This window comes from Babylonia areolata, chromosome 3 (assembly GCF_041734735.1).
Source record: "Babylonia areolata isolate BAREFJ2019XMU chromosome 3, ASM4173473v1, whole genome shotgun sequence".
In the NCBI taxonomy this organism is placed as follows: domain Eukaryota; kingdom Metazoa; phylum Mollusca; class Gastropoda; order Neogastropoda; family Buccinidae; genus Babylonia; species Babylonia areolata.
The window spans coordinates 26,813,731-26,834,270 of NC_134878.1; the positions used below are offsets into that span (position 1 = coordinate 26,813,731).

The window sequence follows — 20,540 nt, forward strand, 5'->3', positions numbered from 1 at the left end:
GTAGATATCGGTACCCATGTCCAGTGGATTTCTACTGTTAATTTTGTACGTTATTTTACTGTGATGCGGGTTCGGTGATTAAACTAACGTGCCACCATCTTGCTTTTTCCGTTTTTCGTCCCACGAACCATGGAAATGTAACCAATAGGTGCAATAATCTGGGATGTTGAAATATATATTATGATAGTCAGTCGTGTCTGACTATGACCATCAGAACAGCAGAGGAGGCAACTGCTGTTCCGACTATTTGGACTAGAATTTGATTATAGTGGAGAGTGTCTTGCCCATGTACATCCCCACTCTCTCGGCCAAGAGGGTTTTAGGACAGTCGGCGTTGGGATGGTTCCCAAACGCCAACTATCCCACAAGGCTGCAGCACTAAGAGCCAGTGCAATTTTGCCTCCTAGTTCGGGAGTCGTTATTGAAATAGGACAGGCAGACAGGTGTAGCTCCGAACCTACACGGTCACGTTTTTGATTTTACGCCATGTCTACAGGTACACGCACAGCGACCTGTGACGTGATAACAATAACAAGACACTAAAGGCCACTGACGCCAATGCTACAACGGCTCGGTCATGACTTCTCACCGCTCACCGACCACAGACATATATCGATGTAAATATATATCTCAGTGTCACCCACCCAGGGTCACTGACCTCAGCGTCAGTATTTGTATCGGGACAGTGGGAGCAGATAGTAGTGGTGAGGTAGAACGTGCGACTAGTAGTGGGTCCTTGATATCAAAGTGTAAAAAGGTCATATGGCAGTATTGGTCAGGCCTTGAGCTTCTGTCCAGGTGTTAACCATCATTTTTAGGTTCGAGGCCGCGTTTCGGCCTGATGTTGTGTTCTGGGGAAAAATACTTTACTCCGATTCCCCTCACTCCACCCAGGTCAGAGTGAACGGCTGTCAATGGGTACCCCAGTGATTCGGTCAGGAGAGGCTGATCATTCAGGGCAGCGGAAGGTGAGAATGGGACCCCGCCAGAAGACAGATACCATTTGCTGGAACGACGGGAACAGGTCAAGATCTTCCGCCTGAGGACTGGATAACAACCGCCTGCTCCACCGACCACATGCACACAAAATTTGGCATTGGACAGAGTGGAGAGTGCCCTTGTGGTGAGGGACCAGTGACAACCGACCACATCCTTCAAGACTGTACGACGCATGCAGCATCCAGGAGGAAGTACTGGCCAACACTGACAGCAGTGGAAGCCAAACTGTACGGCACCCTGGAGGAGCTGCGACGGACGGCAGCCTTCATCGAGGAAACCGGGCTGCTCATCTAATGGGAGGCGAACGAGGAAGAAGAAGAAGGACCCCGCCGCAGTTTCTATTTTCCGAGCCCACAGTGACACACCTTGAACACACACACACACACAGCACCTCCACCCACACCTACACACACAACGCTGGAAAAAATCCCTCACACAACGGCAAATTAGACTGAACTGTTACCCAAATGCAAGACAAAAACTGAAGACAAGTTCTCAGAAATGAGTATGTGGAGGAGAGGGTAGAGGAGGTGCAGGGTAATGTGTGTGTGTGTGTGTGTGTTGGGGCTTATGTACGTTTATGTGTATTTGACTGTGCTTTCATATCTGTGAAACTGCATGTTTGGTGCATATCTGTTTTGCATATGTGGGTGTATGTGTGAATGTGTGTCTCAATGTTTTACATTTATTTGCTTATTTATCATCATTGTTGTCTTTTTTATTTATTTATTTATTTATTTATTTATTATTATTATTATTATTATTACTACTACTTTTTAAAATTATTTATTTATTTATTTATTTATGTACGCTTATAGTTGACTTCTTCAAGTTTTTGCGCCTTATACATATTATTAGTAGTGGAAGTATTTTTTTTTAATGTATTTATCTATTATTTATTCACCACCACCACCACCCTCCCCTTTTTTTCCTTTTTTTCTCAAGGCCTGACTAAGCGCGTTGGGTTACGCTGCTGGTCAGGCATCTGCTTGGCAGATGTGGTGTAGCGTATATGGATTTGTCCAAACGCAGTGACGCCTCCTTGAGATACTGAAACTGAAACTGAAACTCTCAGAAAAGGTAAGTTCTCAGCTGGGAAGAGGCCTTTCGCAGGTCTCTTACTCACTCACTCACACACTCACACATTCACTCTGATTCCTGTTTTCAGTCTGCTGCCGTTCGGAGTGGGCAAACGAACCTGCCCTGGGGAGACTTTCGCCAGGACCCGGCTGTTCCTGCTGATCACCACGCTCTTACAGCGATTCGACTTCCTCCCCCCGGAGGACGGCACAGTGATTCCACTGGACGACATTCCCTGGATCTCTGGGGCCGTGCTCCTCCCCCCGGCCTTCCGCTGTCGGGTCCAGCGACGTGCCTCCTAGTCCTCCGTGTGTGTGTGTGTGTGTGTGTGTAAGTGTGTGTGTGTGTGTGTGTGTGTGTGTGTGTGTGTGTGTGGCTGACATTCCACAGTGACTTAACTGTCTTTAAGTTAGGAAAAGTAGGCTATGTGTGAGGAGCAAGCAAGAGCCCCCCAAAAATGCTGAACTGTTGTTGTTCAGTGTTACAGCAGCTCTGTGCCATTGAAAAATGAAGCCATTACACCATCCCCCTGACTCCCACATTTACCTACGCCCACACGTACCCTCTCCCCACCCCCTTTCCTCCTTAAAGCAGGTGGTTATCAGGGAATGTACAGTCATCCTAATGTGTGCAACTCTAAAGAAAGAATGGCTATATTTTTAAAGCACCTTCATTGAGGTCTGCACTTCATCCGTGCATGGTTATAAAGGAGAGGGGGAAATGCGGAATATGAACTCTCACTGGACGCCTGAGTCGAGTCGCATCAAAAACCCTATATACATGAAAGCTAATACGATGCTTCAGAAGAACCCATGGCATCAAACACCATATATACATAAAAAGCTAATAATTAAGATGCTTCAGAAGAACCCATACAAAAAACCTATATACATGAAAAGCTAATAAGATGCTTCAGAAGAACCCATACAAAAAACCTATATACACGAAAAGCTAATAAGACGCTTCAGAAGAACCCATGGCATCTCCCACAAAGACCACATAAGAAGTCAAAACAAAAACGTTTTTCAATTTGAGGACGTTCTTGCCACAGTGGAAAAAAAAAGAAGAAGAAAAAAGAAAAAAGAAAGGTATGGCCACGTCACAAAATCTGACCGGCTCTCCAAGACCACTCTTCAGGGAACAGTGCAGGGGAAAAGGAGACGAGACAGACAACGGAAGAAGTGGACAGACACCATCACTGGGTGGACAGAGAGGAGCTTTGCCGAACTCAGGCCCTATCTCACGACCACCAGAAATACAACGAAGAGTCAGTGTTGGTGATGTGTTCAGCAATGCAGCACCCCCACCACCAAGCCAGGGTATGGGAGCAGTGACAGTGTGTGAAGTTTGTTTAAATAGGGTGTTTGTTGCATGAGCGATCCTGGCATCGCAAAGTTTGCTCAGTGTTAAGAATATTCCTAACGATCTCTACGCAAATTCCAAAGGCAATGGAACATTCTTGACAACAACAACAACAACAAAAAACAACTCAAGGTTGCAACGATCTGTCCTGATCACTGAACAAAATTAATGCTCACCAGAGACAGAGAGAGAGAGAGAGTGTGTGTGTGTGTTTTCAAGGTTATAAACAGTCGCCATACAAATTTTAACTGGAATGCGATTTTGCTTGGATATTGGCTTAGTCATTATATGCGTTGTTGTTGTTGTTTTGTTTGGTTGGTTGGTTGTCGTATTTTAAATAATTCCAAGTCCAATTCCAACATTGTTTTACATTTGAAAAATCCAGTTCGACGATTTCGTCACAAGAGAAGGGACACAACTTGCTCTGACTTGCACAGTTGTATATTCATCATGCATGAGACAGGGTGAAAGGGAGACTGGTCGAAAATCTTCAGGTCTGTGCGCATGTTTTGGTTTGTCGCCCTTCCCTACAACCGCCTTCCCAACTCGTAACATATCCAAATCCATCGTTACTGTGATTGTCCATTAATTAGATGTTTATACTTTGATTCAAGGAGTGTGTGTGTGTGTGTGTGTGCGTGTGTGTGTGTGTGATGCAAACTTTGCAGATTTACTCATCAGTACATGCTTGATTCACTAAAGCATGTGTGTTTATTTTCAATAACGTACCGATTGTGAATATTAATTCAGACTGTCCTTTCTTTTACTATACAATGTAAAACACAAAAGTCATTTGGTAATGATTCTTTTCATCTTTTTTGAATGGGGCGATGGTTGGGGATTTCAATAACTGACTGTCTGAGAGGCTTGTGGAGAGAATGATGGTGTGTTTTGAAATGATTCTATTATGTTTTTGATTGATGATGTATCTGGTGAAATACTTGATTGGGTTATGTATTAGTGGAAGATTGTTTTCCTTCATTTATGTCCTTGAAATGAATAAATAGTGATAAATAGATAAATAATATGCGTGTGACTTAATTACACATCATCTCATCAGTACATCAACATCACTCCTTCTGTTTTTTTCTCTGTTCTCCCACTTCCATCACACCTTGCAATGGGCTCAGTTTTACGTTGACTGTTTTTGTCCCGCACTTCAAAATTATAGATAACACACAAAGTTTTCACACACACACACCCACACTCAATTATAAAGTTATGTGCATCCTGCAGACTCAGTGAATTTTGTCGAGAAAGGGGATCCCACTTTCAAGTTTTATGGTCTGTAAGACCTTCAAGGTTACTTCCCCTGACCAGGAATGGCTCTCTCTCTCTCTCTCTCTCTCCATATTACCATGGGAATCGAAAGTGCAACATTTGCTGTGCTTGGTGTTTTTTTAAGCAGTGTACATTGCAACCAAATCAACTGGCAGTCCAAATAGTGTTGACACACTTTATTTTTGTTAACAATTACTCACTGACTGTTTAGTCATCAACCAGGTAAGGTGTATGTCCTCTTTCTTGTTGTACAACTAGCTTCACCTCTGCTGAAGTCCTCTCTGGCCATTCCCGATAATGCCTTCCCAGAGCAGGTGAAATGATTGTGTTGAAGTGATGTTTCAGGTGCACTGGGTGTTCTTCACAAACTGTGGTTTCTTTCAGGTCTTGTAGCTGATAAATTTTATTACACATACACACACACACATGCAGACAGAGAAACAGAAACACACATACACCCACCACACACTCCTACACAAAATACTATAACAATGCCAATAATACTTTATTACACATACACCCACCCATCCACACACATAAAGAATACACACACACACTACCATAAAAAGACAAGTAATACTTTATTATCATCTCCACACAGAAAAACCCAGCACTCACAATCAACCTCTTTGTCTGTAACACAGCTGCCACAGTCATAGACTATACACCCACCTAGATTCTCACAACCCTTGATGCTATCATTCTAATCACAAAGTCACCATCCATGCAGTTCATGGCTGTGTATGGCAACGACCTGGCAACTCCTGTGATGGCGCTGGAACCAAGAGCATCAGCTTCTGCCCTTCCACTGGATCATGCCAGCGTTTTGGACAGGGGGACCTGCTGCATGGGTAACACCTGTCCTCAGTACCCACCTACCCAAGCTTTGTGCACTGAAGAGGACAGTCACCGCCCACAGTGCAACTCCATTGATCCCCTCAAAACAGACGGATGTCCATCTTGACATTGCTATCATCATCAACCCTACAAGTTCAGTTCACTTTCATGATTTACACGATAGTCTCTGCTGTCAAAAAAACACCTGAACAATGCAAGGCAATGAACTGCCTCAAGTTACAATGCCCCATACTGACAGAATTACAAATTTCTAACATGGAAGATATCACTTGATTTGTACAACCATGCGCACACACACACACATACACACACACACTCCTGACACACCCACAAACAAACATAAGCATTCACAAAATTATGGATGATTCATTTTCCATTCACACTGTTGATAAGATATCATGTTACATGACAACAATATTGCATGGAATCCAAGTAACTATGATATGAGCACTTAAAACAAGCAGAAAACACACAAAAACAAATAAACAACTTATTGAATAAAAAACAAAAATTGTTTTCTCAAACAAAACAAAACCGAACACTACACAGAGCTGATAAACATCAATGGCCATAAATGTTTTTTTTAACAAAATAAATATATGATTTGGTATAAAACAGAGAAACAGGTAAAGCCAGACCATCAGACTTTGTTTTGTCGGCACAAAAATCAATTATCAATGACAAAGAATCAATAATTGATGGATTATCTCTCTTGTCTCTTGCCTGTACAATTCCATTAACATAAAACACAGCACATGTCAATCAACAAACCTCCCCCACCCCGAACCCCCAATGGAGTAAAACAGAATAATCAAACGAAATTCTCACAGCTTTTATCCCACACTTCTGTGATGTCACTCTGACGATTATTTTGTTTTCCCTAATAAAAATCTGTTTTACAATTAATATCATGTCTAAAACTCCAGTAAAAATCATTGCTGGGCATCATGAACCAGAGATAAATCAATCTAAATCATGAACCAGAGACAAATCAATCTAAATCATGAACCAGAGGTAAAAGGACTCTGCCTGTGATCAGGAGGCATGTCACCGGGGCTGTGGGTGTGCATCACATCTCACACTGGTGCACATGTGTGTGTGAGTGGGTGTGAAAGAGAGAGTGAAGAGAAAGAAACCTGTGTGCACACCGACTGTGAGTGAGTGTGTGTGTGCTAGGGGGGAGGGGGGTGTATAAGACAGAAACATGTGTACATTAATTGTGAATGGGTAGTGGGGGTGTGCAAGCCTGTCTGCCTGTATGCCAGTTTGGGTGCCTTTCATCAACAAGTAACACTAACCTAAATAAATGCATTTTTCATGTCAATCTGCAGACAAAAAAAAAAAAAAAAAAAAAAAAAAAAACACCTCCCAAAACCACTCCACTTTTTTCACTGTCTTCCCAAATTTAAAGGAAGCAGCGTTGGTGCTTTACTGAGAGTCCACAGCTTTAATCAAAACAAAAAACAACAAAAAAAAACCACAAAAAAAACAAACAAAACAAACAACAACAAATATCCCCTGCCCAGTTCTTTAGAGGATGATGGTGGAGCATCCAACGTTGTTCTGTACAGGCTACTGTGCGTTCCTCACCTAGCCGGTGAAAGCCTGGAGACCTGTGATGGCTCGGCCCAGGATGAGGGCGTGGATGTCATGTGTGCCTGCAACAACACGGGGCACCTTCACGTCACACAGAGCAAGTCATGTTCCTCACAGATCAGTCCACCACAAAGCCGCCACTTCAGGGCTGATTACATGTCATGTCTTCAATCCCTGCCACTTCAGGGCTGATTACATGTCAAGTCTTCAATCCCCGCCACTTCAGGGCTGATTACATGTCACGTCTTCAATCCCCGCCACTTCAGGGCTGATTACATGTCACGTCTTTAATCCCCGCCACTTCAGGGCTGATTACATGTCACGTCTTCAATCCCCGCCACTTCAGGGCTGATTACATGTCACATCTTCAATCCCCGCCACTTCAGGGCTGATTACATGTCACGTCTTCAATCCAGTCAAAGCCGCCACTTTAGGGCTGATTACATGTCACGTCTTCAATCCAGTCAAAGCCGCCACTTTAGGGCTGATTACATGTCACCTCTTCAATCCAGTCAAAGCTGCCACTTTAGGGCTGATTACATGTCACCTCTTCAATCCAGTCAAAGAAAACCACAAACAATGTTAAACAGTCATTAAAAGAACATTCAAAAGATCAATTCAGCAACTACTCACTCAGTCTGTGAAAAATTCAAATCAAGTTAAAAAAAAAAGAAGAAAATATCATAAAAAGACCATTTCACCCCAACAGACATTTCGGTCCACATAAAATTGGGGTCAATTTAAAAATATGGTTTAAAAAGACTGATTTCCTCTTGAAACTGAAAAATAATAATATGTCACAAAAATACAAAACAAAATCAGGATATCATGGTGAATGAATGCAGAACAGTAAGGGCATGTGTGACAGATTAAAGGTCACACGGCCTTTCATAGCCTTTGGGGCACTGAATTAATTAATACTCAGTGAGTCAAGAGTTCGGCACAGGAAGGCTGAGGCCAATCCTCTCCTGCCACTGTTTTAACCTTTCCCATCTGCAGTCAGGTTCCCACTCCCACCTGAGTGTTGTCAGGAAAATTGAAGTCCTAAAACCCTGATCACTGGTGAACACTTTTTTTTTTTTTTTTTTTTGGTGGGGCCTCCATCCTCCTCTTTTTTCCCACATCTTTCTTTTTCTTCTTTCACAAACTCATATTTACTTTTCATGCACCACTTTCCCACACACACCTTAGCTAATCACTTTCATTCTTTCCCCTAATGTCTGGTGCAGCAATTGCCCCAGTATGTCTTGAGGCATGCATTTTAAGAATATTCGATGTCTGTGTACATTTGCCAGGGTTTTTTTTTTCATGTTCTAGTGTTCTGATGTAAGCATTCTAAACATGTATGACAAGTGATTACATCTGTCTGGGTTTATTGTTGCCCTAGTGTGAGTTGGTTGTTTGATATTGAAGCTTTTCTGTCATCCATCCTCTCTCTCTTCCTCCTCTATCTTAATCTAATACATAAAAAATAAATAAATACTTAATTCTGCCATGACACTCCTCTGGGGCACATAGAGCCTGACTGACTGCAAAACATCAGCACAGCGACATCCTGAGCATACTCAGAAAAGCCCACAACATGTATAAACAGCATAAATCAATTTTGGAGTATGTGCAATGAAAGTGACATAATAAAAATTTTAAAAGATCATCAAAAAGTCAGTCGTTTCACAGACATCAACTAAGCATGCATGGGGGATTAACTGTATGCACTGGTCCACATGCCATGAAGCCTCCTTCAAACTGTGTGTGCGTGCATGCGGTGTGTGTGTGTGTGTGTGTGTGTGCGCGCGTGCATGTGCATGCCTGCGTGTGTGTGTGTGTGTGCGTGCGTGTATGACAATGTAACAGTCTGTGTGACTTCTCGTGCAAAAATGCATGCACAAGTCAGTGCTGCATGTATTTGTGTCAGCATGCGATGCATCTGAGTGTGTGCGCACAAGTTCTGAGCAGGCTTGTTTGGGTTGTGTGTGAACTCGCAACTGCTTCCACGGTGACCTATTTTTCAATGTCCATGACCTTGACCTCATCTTCGTAGGCAACCTTCAACAGTGACCTATTTTTCAATGTCCATGACTTTGACCTCACCTTCATAGGTGTTGACAGACTCCAGGTTCATGGCGTGTCGGATGACATGATATTCGTCACATATACCATTGCCGCCCAGCATGTCTCGTGCCTGTCGTGCAATGTCCAGCGCCTTGCCGCACGAGTTTCTCTTGATCAAAGAGATCATTTCTGGCGTGGCCCTGTCACATGATCCAATAAAAGCACCGTTATGGCTCCATCCAGCACAGCAGGGAATCCGCTGGGAATGTCAGTTTGATCGAATACGTTCAGCAAACTAGTGCTCACCCACGTCTGCTTACTCAAACAAGCAGGCACACACACGCACACACACACAAACATGTATACATAACGGACTTGCAACAAACTGCAGTCTCAGACATACACCCAGACGCAATCCTCAAATGACAAATGTAAATACCCAGACCTCAACTTACATTATATACATATATATACATGTGGAGTGATGGCCTAGAGGTAACGCGTCCGCCTAGGAAGCGAGAGAATCTGAGCGCGCTGGTTCGAATCACGGTTCAGCAGCCAATATTTTCTCCCCCTCCACTAGACCTTGAGTGGTGGTCTGGACGCTAGTCATTCGGATGAGACGATAAACCGAGGTCCCGTGTGCAGCATGCACTTAGCGCACGTAAAAGAACCCACAGCAACAAAAGGGTTGTTCCTGGCAAAATTCTGTAGAAAAATCCACTGTGATAGAAAAAACAAATAAAACTGCATGCAGGAAAAAAAAAAAAAAAAAGGGTGGCGCTGTAGTGTAGCGACGCACTCTCCCTGGGGAGAGCAGCCCGAATTTCACACAGAGAAATCTGTTGTGATAAAAAGAAATACAAATACAAATACAAATCTATACACATATAAATATATTCAAAAGCACTGACACACACTCACTTTGGTATCACACACACACACACACACACAAATGCAACAATCTGCAGTCTCACAGATACCCCAGCCCATCCACCAACTGAAAAATGTACATATCCAGGCCCAACCCTACACATACGTTCAACGAAAAAACAGTTAAATACCACTTCATAAAAGCAGGTAGGTTTTCATAAAATGTGAAGAAACCAAGAGATGACTGAAATGATGCTGGCTGTCTGTGGTCTTCACTGCCCTCTCACTGAGCACGCACGCACATATGCATGCACGCACAGAGCTGTTTTGAGGAACGCATTTACCATGAACAGCTTGATCCTTGGTCCCTAACTTTTAGTGAACTATGTAGGCTGACACTCATAGGCCCTGGTCCCTAACTTTTAGTGAACCCATTAGGCTGACACTCAATGGCCCTGATCCTTAACTTTTAGTGCACCCTGTAGGCTGACACTCACAGGCCCTGGTCCCTAACTTTTAGTGCACCCTGCAGGCTGACACTGACACTCACAGGCCCTGGTCCCTAACTTTTAGTGCACCCTGTAGGCTGACACTCACAGGCCCTGGTCCCTAACTTTTAGTGCACCCTGCAGGCTGACACTGACACTCACAGGCCCTGGTCCTTAACTTTTAGTGAACTATGTAGGCTGACACTCACAGGCCCTGGTCCATAACTTTTATTGAACCCTATAAGCTGACACTCACAGGCCCTGGTCCCTACCTTTTAGTGAACCCTGTAGGCTGACAATGACATTCACAGGCCCTGGTCCATAATTTTTAGTGAACCCTGACAGCTGACACGGACACTCACAGGACTTGGTCCATAATTTTTAGTGAACCCTGTAGGCTGACACACACACAGGCCCTGGTCCTTAACTTTTAGTGAACCCTGACAGCTGACACTGACAGGCCCTGGTCCCTAACTTTTAGTGAACCCTGTTGGCTGACACTGACAGGCCCTTGTCCTTAACTTTTAGTGAACTATGTAGGCTGATACTCACAGCCCTGGTCCCTAACTTTCAGTAAACTATATAGGCTGACACTCACAACCCTGGTCCCTAACTTTTAGTGAACCCTGTAGGCTAACACTCACAGGCCCTGGTCCTTAACTTTTAGTGAACCCTGTAGGCTGACACTCACAGGCCCTGGTCCTTAACTTTCAGTGAACCCTGTAGGCTGATACTCACAGCCCTGGTCCCTAACTTTTAGTGAACTATATAGGCTGACACTCACAGGCCCCGGTCCCTAACTTTTATAGTGAACTATATAGGCTGACACTCACAGGCCCCGGTCCCTAACTTTTAGTGAACCCTGTAGGCTGACACTCACAGGCCCTGATCCTTAACTTTTAGTGAACCCTGTAGACTGACACTGACAGGCCCTGGTCCTTAACTTTTAGTGAACCCTGAACACTGACACTGACAGGCCCTGGTCCTTAATTTTTAGTGAACCCTGAAGGCTGACACTCACAAGCCCTGGTCCTTCAGACGGCCGACCTGCAAACATGCCTGCAGACCCAGGGAGATCTCTGTCAGCATGTCCGCCATCTTCTTCTGCATCAGCTGGTTGTTGGCCAGCGGACGGCCGAACTGCTGTCTGTCTCAAAAGAGGTTCATGGTTAACTCTTTCAATGTCACACAAGAGGTTCATGCTTAACTCATTCAATGTCACAAAAGAGGTTCATGGTTAACTCATTCACTGTCACAAAAGAGGTTCACGGTTAACTCATTCACTGTCACAAAAGAGGTTCACGGTTAACTCATTCAATGTCACAAAAGAGGTTCACGCTTAACTCATTCACTGTCACAAAAGAGGTTCACGGTTAACTCATTCAATGTCACAAAAGAGGTTCACGCTTAACTCATTCACTGTCACAAAAGAGGTTCACGCTTAACTCATTCACTGTCACAAAAGAGGTTCACGGTTAACTCATTCAATGTCACAAAAGAGGTTCACGCTTAACTCATTCAATGTCACAAAAGAGGTTCACGCTTTACTCATTCAATGTCACAAAAAAAGTTCATGCTTAACTCATTCAATGTCACAAAAGAGGTTCACGCTTAACTCATTCAATGTCACAAAAGAGGTCCACGCTTAACTCATTCAATATCACAAAAGAGGTTCATGCTGAACTCATTCAGCCCTGCATGCGCCCAATTATTGCTCTCATGTGTCAACATTCGGTCTCCGTAAAATGGTTTACAAGTTCCCACATACGCATCAACCATAAAGAAAGGGAAATAACTTCTGCAGTGTTTCTGGATGCGTCCACACCTAATTTGGAGGAAAAACAGCGTTATTTTCTACGTCTTTTTTCTGCATCAACATGGCATGGAAGACTGCCAAGGCGGTAAACTCCCGAAGGTTGAATGGGATAAAGGTCCCACAGCTTTTTATGGCTACAGGGGCGGTGAATTCACATCCACAGTGTCTAGGGCTCTGCATGGGAAAGCGGGTCCACATCCTCTCCTTCCGCCATTTTAACCTTCCAAAACTGTGGTCAGGTACCTATTCACAGCTGTGTGGAGTGAGGAAGATCAGAATAAAGCGCTTTTCCTTAGGACACAACACCATTCCAAAACTGGCCTCAAAGCCTGATCATTGTCGCAAAAGAAAAACAAAAATACCATCACATAAAAAAAAGATTAAAAAAGAGCTGACTGTTTCTTAAAATCAATGTCTGCAAGACTTTAAATAAATCAACAACATATATTAAAGCCATGTCTGCCAAAAGGAACACACATACATACACACACACACTCACACACATGCAAGCACACACACACTCACATAAATGCATGTGTGCACTTAGTACAGGTATACACATAATATCATCCTAAATAAGAGCAATGAAATAAGATAACAAAATAAATAGATAAGTAATTACATTAAAGCATAAAATGAAAGAGCCACATACATAAATGTATCTTTCCAAGTTTTTGTCAGTCTGTCTATCTGTCTGTCTCTCTCCCTCTCTCTCTCTTCTTTTTCAGAATATCCTTTATTATATGTGGAAGTGTTGGTGTGTTTTCTAATTCTTACTCTGCTTTCTTTTCATTTTCTTTCTTTTCCTTTTCAATCACTTCACACAAAAAAACAAATCTCACAGGCCATAAATTTGACTGATATGCATGATGTATTACATGTAAATGTTATTGTGAGAACTCAAATAAAAAAAAGAAAAGAAAATAGACTACAATAAAAACAACAACATCCACCTGTCCAGTGTGTACTGTCGTGCAGTCTCCAGGCAGAACTCGGCAGCACCAAGAGCTCCCCAGGCGATGCCGTAGCGTGCGTTGTTCAGGCAGCCAAAAGGACCCTGCCACAGTGCAGCAGAAGAGGGTCACCCCAGGTTGGTCGTTTCCACAGATTTACACACATGCACACGCTGGGGAAACAACTGTGAATTTTGCACCTGTGGATCCTGATAAACTCCCTTATACAGCACATGGAAACTGGTGTACATAGCCTCTCTTTTTGACTGATGTGGTTTTGTTGTGTGTGTGTGTGTGTGTGTGTGATCTGGATGTACTTACATGTAGCTTGTTTACCCCTTAAATAGTGTGCCAAAACCAATTGTATTACTACATTAGTATATCTCTCATAAATATGAAAAACAACTTATGGGACAGAGTTTGGGGGTTATTTTTTTTTTCATATGAAGTTAAACCATATCATTCAGAAATCACTACACATTCACATTATCAGGTCATGTCACACACACACACACACACACAACATCATCACTCAAAGTAAAAACTGTATCTAAATCATACATCACACTATGTTAACACATTTCTGTCCGCGACCAACAAATTGTCGGACCAGCAAAATTCTGCTTGTGGACCGCACCTAACAAATGGTCAGTCATGATTACTACTTTCGGTTTTTGCTTTTGCTGTAGATGAGAGACAAAGTGCACAACAACTCAGCAGATTCAGCTAGATCAGAAATGTGTTCATTGTATTGTACTGTATTGCATTGTATTGTATTACTCTTTTTGTCACAACAGATGTTTCTGTTGAAATTTAGCCTCCACTCCCCAGGGAGAACACATTGCTACACTGAGACGCCACCTTTTTTTTTTTTTTTTTTTTTTTTTGGTATACTTTTCTGTGTGCAATTTTGTTTTCCTACCAAAGTGGATTTTTCTGCAGAATTTTGCCAGGTACAACCCTTTTCTTACTGTGGATCCTTTTATGTGCGCTTAGTGCATGCTGCACATGGGACCTCGGTTTATCATCTCATCCAAATGACTAGCATCCAGACCACCACTCAAGGTCTGGCGGAGGGGCAGAGAATACTGCTGACTGTGGGATTCGAACCAGTAGGCTCAAGATTGTTTTGCTTCCTATGATGTGGACGTATTACCACCAGACCAACACTCCACATTCAGGGCTCTTCAGGTGACCAGACATGACACAGACACAGACGCAGATGCCACTCTCCTCACCCCCAGTCCAGACGCATTGGGCAGCATGTTTTCCTCCGGAACCTCCACATCCTCCATCACGATCTGCCCTGTGATGCTGGCTCGCAGCGAAAACTTGCCCTCGATTTTCGGGGCCGTCAGACCGGGCATCCCCTTCTCCAGGATGAAGCCCCGGATACGGTTGTTGTCTGCGTCACACTTGCCCCACACCACAAACACATCAGCAATTGGGGAATTGGTGATCCTGCAAAAGTGTAAAGGGAAGTACTTTGCCATTAATATGGTCCAGTGAAAACAACAACAAATAAATACCAAATACTCTTCAGGGTTCGAATTTAACTCTTTTTTTTGTAGTGCCAGTCAGGCACTCTGGACAAAACATTTAAGTGCCCAATTGCAGCAGATGACACTTCACATTTCGATTGACCGTGTTCGAGCTTGCTTTCTTGTGTGTCTTATTTTTATTTTTTTGCATCCATTAAATTTTGAGTGCTAACTGGGCACTCTCGATAGAAAATTTGCGTGCCCGAGTCAACTTTTTGTAGCATTTGCACCCGGGCACCCACTAAATTCAAACCCTGCTCTTATTTTACAGAAAACATGACACAGACTTTCAGAAAGACAAACAAATAAACCAAAAGACAGGAAGGCAGTGCTCAACCAAGAGACCGAAAAAATGTGTATTTTCCTATACAAAGCTGTACATCCACGAACATCTCTTCTCTCTACACACTGAAAAAAAACAAGTATAGTCCATGTTAAAGCTGCCACACCTCCTCCTACCCCAAAAAGTGCTTACCAAGACTTGCTGCCATTGAGAGTGAAGGTCTTTTTGCTGGCATTGTACTTGGCGTTGGTCTCCATGGACGCAGGGTCACTGCCGTGATTGGGCTCTGTCAAACCGAAGCAGCCAATCAGCTCCCCCCTTGCAAGTTTAGGGATGTACTTCTGCCTCTGCTCCTCTGTGCCATAGGCGTAGATTGGCCACATGACCAGACTGGACTGCACACTCATGGCCGAACGGTAGGCGCTGTCCACTCTGTTGGAGAGGAACACAACTTCTTCAGTTCTGAATTCTGGACTTATTGAAAAAAATACACTTTTTTTTTAGCTTCAATTATATTTCTTTTTCAATTTTTTTTCTTCTTACTATTTTAATTTCATTGCAATCAGAATTTGGACAAAATACACAATATAACACCAACTAGATGAAAGCAACAAAAACAAATCTTTTTAAGAGTTAAAAAAGAAAGGGTGGGGGTAAGCTGCCAACAATAACAAAAATTGTCCACATTTCATTAAAACTGCATTGTAAGCTGTTATTGTAGCTGTGGTCATTAGTTACTGTATATAAACATACATTATATAAGTTATACATATACAACAGCAAAGAGGGAACTGTATTATCAAAGGTTTCTCCAATGCAATGGGAAATCTTTTACAGATTAGTCTTTTGTGAAGGACTATGACTTTCAAACTACAAGGCAAAATGGCACTGGCTCTAAGTGCTGCAGCTTTGGGGGCTAGTTGGCCTTTGGGAACCATCCATATGCCGACTGTCCTAAAACCCTCTCAGCCAAGAGAATGGGGATGTAACTTGGGCAAGACACTCGCCACTAAAATCAAATTCTAGCCCAGATAGTCTGGACAGCAGTTGCCTCCTCTGCTGTTCTAATGGTCATAGTCGGACATGACTATCATATACAACACATACACACATATATACATATTAATGTTTTCAAACATACATATCTTCACAGGTTTCTTCAAAGGTTTTATTTTTGACTTTCCTCTACTCTTTTTATCATTATTAGGCTTAATCTGCAACTGTAATGTTGATTTTTTAAAACTATGGACTTGGTTTGTGTGTGGACTGCAAGGGGTTTTCAAACTCTCACAGCAGATCTGTTCATTTTCAATGGGTTAGTATGCATTACACCTTACATAATCATTACATATTATTTTCAATCACCAAAATCAGTTCTTTTTGAATATACGATTTCTTTCACAACTAAGTTTTCAACTGGTCTCCTTAAGTATCATATGCAATGGCTCAATAAAATACAAACCATCACTGCAAATGCAAAAAATTTTCTCCTACTCTTCCCAAACTGGGGTGAACTCCAACTGGTCTGCATCTTTTTAGTGATCACAGACAAATGGGTAAACCGTGCAGTACACTCTCCAGCTGACAGGTCACTCCCTACCTCTCCAGTTCTCTGGTGATGAGACCATAGCCAACAGAGGACAGCCCGGCACAGCCGTAGCCCTGAATGGTGGGTCCCAGCACTCCCAGGTCACCCATCTCTCGCATGATGGCCTCATCAAAGACTGGAACACAACCAAAAAAATCAGTATGCTGATATACTTATAATCACCTAAATCACCATAATAATAAGAAGAGGAGTAGTAGTAGCAGTAGTGGTAGTGGTACTTACTACTTCTACTAGTACTACTGCTAACTACTACTACACTACTGCAAATGATACAATCAAATTTTACGATAAAAATGATAATAATAATAGTGATTAAAAGGTTATAAGGTTAAAGTTCCCATAGCTTTTTCCAGCCACAGGGACAGACGTCTTGGACTCCTCCCTCCATTTCAACCTCCCCCAACCAAAGCCAGGTAGCCATTCACACCTGGGTGGAGTGAGGATCATCAGAGTACAGTGCCTTTCCCACGGACACAACACCATGCTGAAAAAGGGACCGAACTCTAACAACTGGATCAGAAGGCCAACGCCTAACCGATTCTGCCACGGCGCCTCGTGTGTGTGCCACACAGACAAACACACATGGAAGAAACAGTTGATGATCCACAGAGCAGAGTACAGATATGGATGGAGTGTCTTAATTATGTAGAGATTCTTTTTTTTTATTTTTTTTTTTTTTAGATATGATACAAATTAGTAATGAACCTTCAAAACAGTAACATCTACACTCAAACATATGCAGTTAGAATAATAATAATAAAAACAACAAGAGAGGCAAGGCCTTCAAGACTCATTTCTGATAAATTAAGTCCCCTAGCATTAATTACAGAGTAATTTCCCTTTTTTATGATCTGCACCAAAACGTTTGCAAAATAAATACAAATTCCATGCTCAGCAAAAGAAGTTCCTGTTTGAACAAAAAATGATAATAATGACTCCTCTTGTTGTTGTGTCAGAATAAGAAGTCAAAGTGCCAAGTTTAGAGAATACCAAAAATATAAATATAACAGTAAATGCAGTTTGTATATAATTAGGCTTCATTTTTTTTTTTTTTTTTTTTTGGTGCCCATCCCAGAGGTGCAATATTGTTTTAAACAAGATGACTGGAAAGAACTGAATTTTTCCTATTTTTATGCCAAATTTGGTGTCAACTGACAAAGTATTTGCAGAGAAAATGTCAATGTTAAAGTTTATGCTTTGTTTATAAGTGATATAAGAAAGACACACACACAGATGCACATGTGCAAACACAGACATACATACACATACACACACACACACATCTACACACACACATATCTACACACACACGCACACACACACACACGATGTATAGACATCCTACTCACTTTCATTCCTGTTTGCCATTATGATGCGTGGCATGAGTTTGTCCTGACAGTAGCTCTGGAACTGGTCACGCACGATGATCTCTTCCTCAGTCAGCTGTGACTCCAGGTTCAGGGCATCCCTCCAGGAAAACGTGGCTGGAAATCATTCCTGACAATCAATCTTGGCTGAAAATCATTTCTGACAATCACTGCATCAGCTCTGTGAAGCCTTCAAAAGCTATTACCGGATACCTATGTAGTGCTGAGAATCAAATTAAATACTCAGGTGAAACAAAAATTCTGTGATTTTAGAAGTGTTACAATGTAAAAGAAAAAAAAAAAAACAAAGAAAAAAAACAAAAAAAACAACTATACCACACATTAAGCCTGAAATGCCACTGGATAGCAACAGAACTAGCCTGTATGTCTGTATGTTTTTATTTTCTGTGTACAGGGAAACCTGATTATCAGGTGGCATCACTGGAAATCTGATTAATCAGTGCAGACAAGGCAAAACTGCTGAAAGAAAAATTTTTTTTTTTTTTTTTTTTTTTTGAAAGCCATGAAAACTGTCATATACTGTCAAAGGCTGTGTGATGGGACAAGTGCACTGGCAAAGTGGAAAGTGTCCAGCTTAGCAGATGTGCCTTTTGTTCTGGCAGCCTACAGCGTTGTCTTCTCTTTACAACAGACACCAGCCCTACACACAATGTGAACCTTTCCCTTGTACATGGTGGTGTTCATCTGATTTGATCTACACGAGTATCATCAATCACCAACGGCCTTTACATTGATTTCTGAATTTTTTTGACTAAGTATGCATTTTTTTCTCTCCATCATTCCATTGATCAAGACTGGTTACATAGATAGATAGGTAGATAGATAGGTAGATAGACAGACAGATAGATAGATATCTAAAAGCACCTTGACAGCATCAAGCCCATCTAGAAGCTACAACCCACTTGGTTTTGCCCAAGTTATTTGGGAACAGGGGATGCAACCTGGTTATAAGTATGTATGTTTTAAAAAACCCAACTTATATATATCTAATAGTGTAATCAGTGAACTTTCAAAGAAAGTATTTGAGAACATTGCAGCCCTGACAAATAATTATTTTAAAAACAAAACAAAAAAAAAACAAAAACAAAAACACACACACACAGGAAGACACAAAAACTAAATCAAAATGAAAACATACCCTTTGATTTTGAAGCAGTATCTTTGACAGTAGATTTTTGGCTTGAATCTGAAATGTATTAAGGATCAAAAGAAAAATTTCCCCACCCCAAAGTTGGATTTTGATTTTTTTTTTTTTTTAAGAACACCCCAAAAACACAACTAATGTTGCACAGTATATGAAAAAAAGGGTTGTAAATACACTGAAGCAATATTAAAGTTTTGGTAACATAACTAATTAAAATATAGTCATAATAATCCATTGTAAAAATAGAAGCGAAATTAACACATTTCACATACTGTAGTTTTTATCAGCAGCCCTGAATGATTAAACTTAGCCCAAATATGTATAAATTTACATGTTTGCTAAGTATATGTAAGTACTCAACAAAACACCTCATACTGATACTGTTACACAATCCAACTTTTTTTTATTTTTTTTTTTTATAGAAAATTATGTAATGGTGTCAGTGCCAAGAAACTTAATTTCTTTACATAAACATCTGCCAATAATCTTTTATTGAAACTAGTTTACTAAAGTTGCACCTTTCTACTTCTATCAAAGATGTATATTGGCTTATAAACTTTGCTTTGATATTTCAATTGATAACCATTGTTTTTGCTCAAGCTCTCTAAACATTTTTCTTTCTTTTTTATTATTATTATTATCTAACACTCAATGACAAATAGGACAGAAAGTGACAGGTGGGTAGGATGTTTATTGCTGTACATTTTTCATGCAGTTCAGTCAAAATGCCAGATTTCTCATATTTGCCATTTGTGACTTTGACAGTGGCCATCCGATTATCCAATCAAGAGCACTAACAGAGACACACCTCCAACAGCCCAAACGGCAGTCACCATAAAACTGTATGGCACAACCAAATATTAACAGAAAAAGACTGTAATATGAAAATGACCTTTCTCTTCCCTTAACAAGTAAATTGCTCGCAATGACTTGATTTCATAACTGACGCAGAACTACCTTAAATCTGATGCCAATGATGATGACCTTGTTTGGGGCTGTTTGTGACATCGTTTCCCAAACTTTACATCAAAAGGATACCAGAAGCAGGAGCTGCCGTTCCCCGGCATCTGCGGAATAGGAGCTGAGGAAACAAACTATTCCTCCCGAAAACCCCGATCACTGTTCTGGAGCAGGCCATCGTGTCCCCTGTTGTGAGTTTTAGAAAGCCAAGCAGACTGTCGTGGAAGGTAGGTGGCTACGTAATGAACTCTTGTTTC

At 41.7% G+C, this 20,540-nt stretch overlaps 2 protein-coding genes across 6 annotated transcripts in view; one reads left to right on the top strand and one right to left on the bottom strand.

The window, feature by feature from the left end:
- Window positions 1-4,409, top strand: part of LOC143280532 (cytochrome P450 2B19-like) — a 29,762-nt gene extending 25,353 nt beyond the window's left edge. For all 5 annotated transcript variants that reach the window (XM_076585216.1, XM_076585215.1, XM_076585214.1 and 2 more), the window contains one exon: window positions 2,168-4,409. In XM_076585216.1, coding sequence (XP_076441331.1) covers window positions 2,168-2,381 — 214 coding nt within the window. In that variant the 3' untranslated portion in view covers window positions 2,382-4,409. The remainder of the gene's footprint in view (window positions 1-2,167) is intronic.
- An 875-nt stretch (window positions 4,410-5,284) lies between these two features.
- LOC143279897 (glutaryl-CoA dehydrogenase, mitochondrial-like) lies at window positions 5,285-20,540 on the bottom strand. The gene is made up of 10 exons (XM_076584204.1): window positions 20,362-20,540; window positions 19,318-19,365; window positions 18,141-18,275; window positions 16,783-16,906; window positions 15,375-15,614; window positions 14,597-14,819; window positions 13,359-13,462; window positions 11,611-11,736; window positions 9,268-9,428; window positions 5,285-7,238 (listed from the first exon to the last, which is right to left on the bottom strand). The coding sequence occupies exons 1-10, from the start codon at window positions 20,459-20,461 to the stop codon at window positions 7,171-7,173; spliced, it is 1,329 nt and encodes a 442-aa protein (XP_076440319.1). The 5' UTR covers window positions 20,462-20,540; the 3' UTR covers window positions 5,285-7,170.

Bases quoted from the DNA above. Each gene is read 5' to 3' on its own strand.
- LOC143279897 (XM_076584204.1), bottom strand. From the start codon at position 20,461: ATGGCCTGCTCCAGAACAGTGATCGGGGTTTTCGGGAGGAATAGTTTG. The intron at 14,820-15,374 runs GTAAGCACTTTT...ACACTTTTGCAG, and splicing joins CTCAATGGCAGCAAGTCTTG to GATCACCAATTCCCCAATTG. The intron at 9,429-11,610 runs GTGAGTGTCAGC...ATCATGTGACAG, and splicing joins CGTCTGAAGGACCAGGGCTT to GGCCACGCCAGAAATGATCT.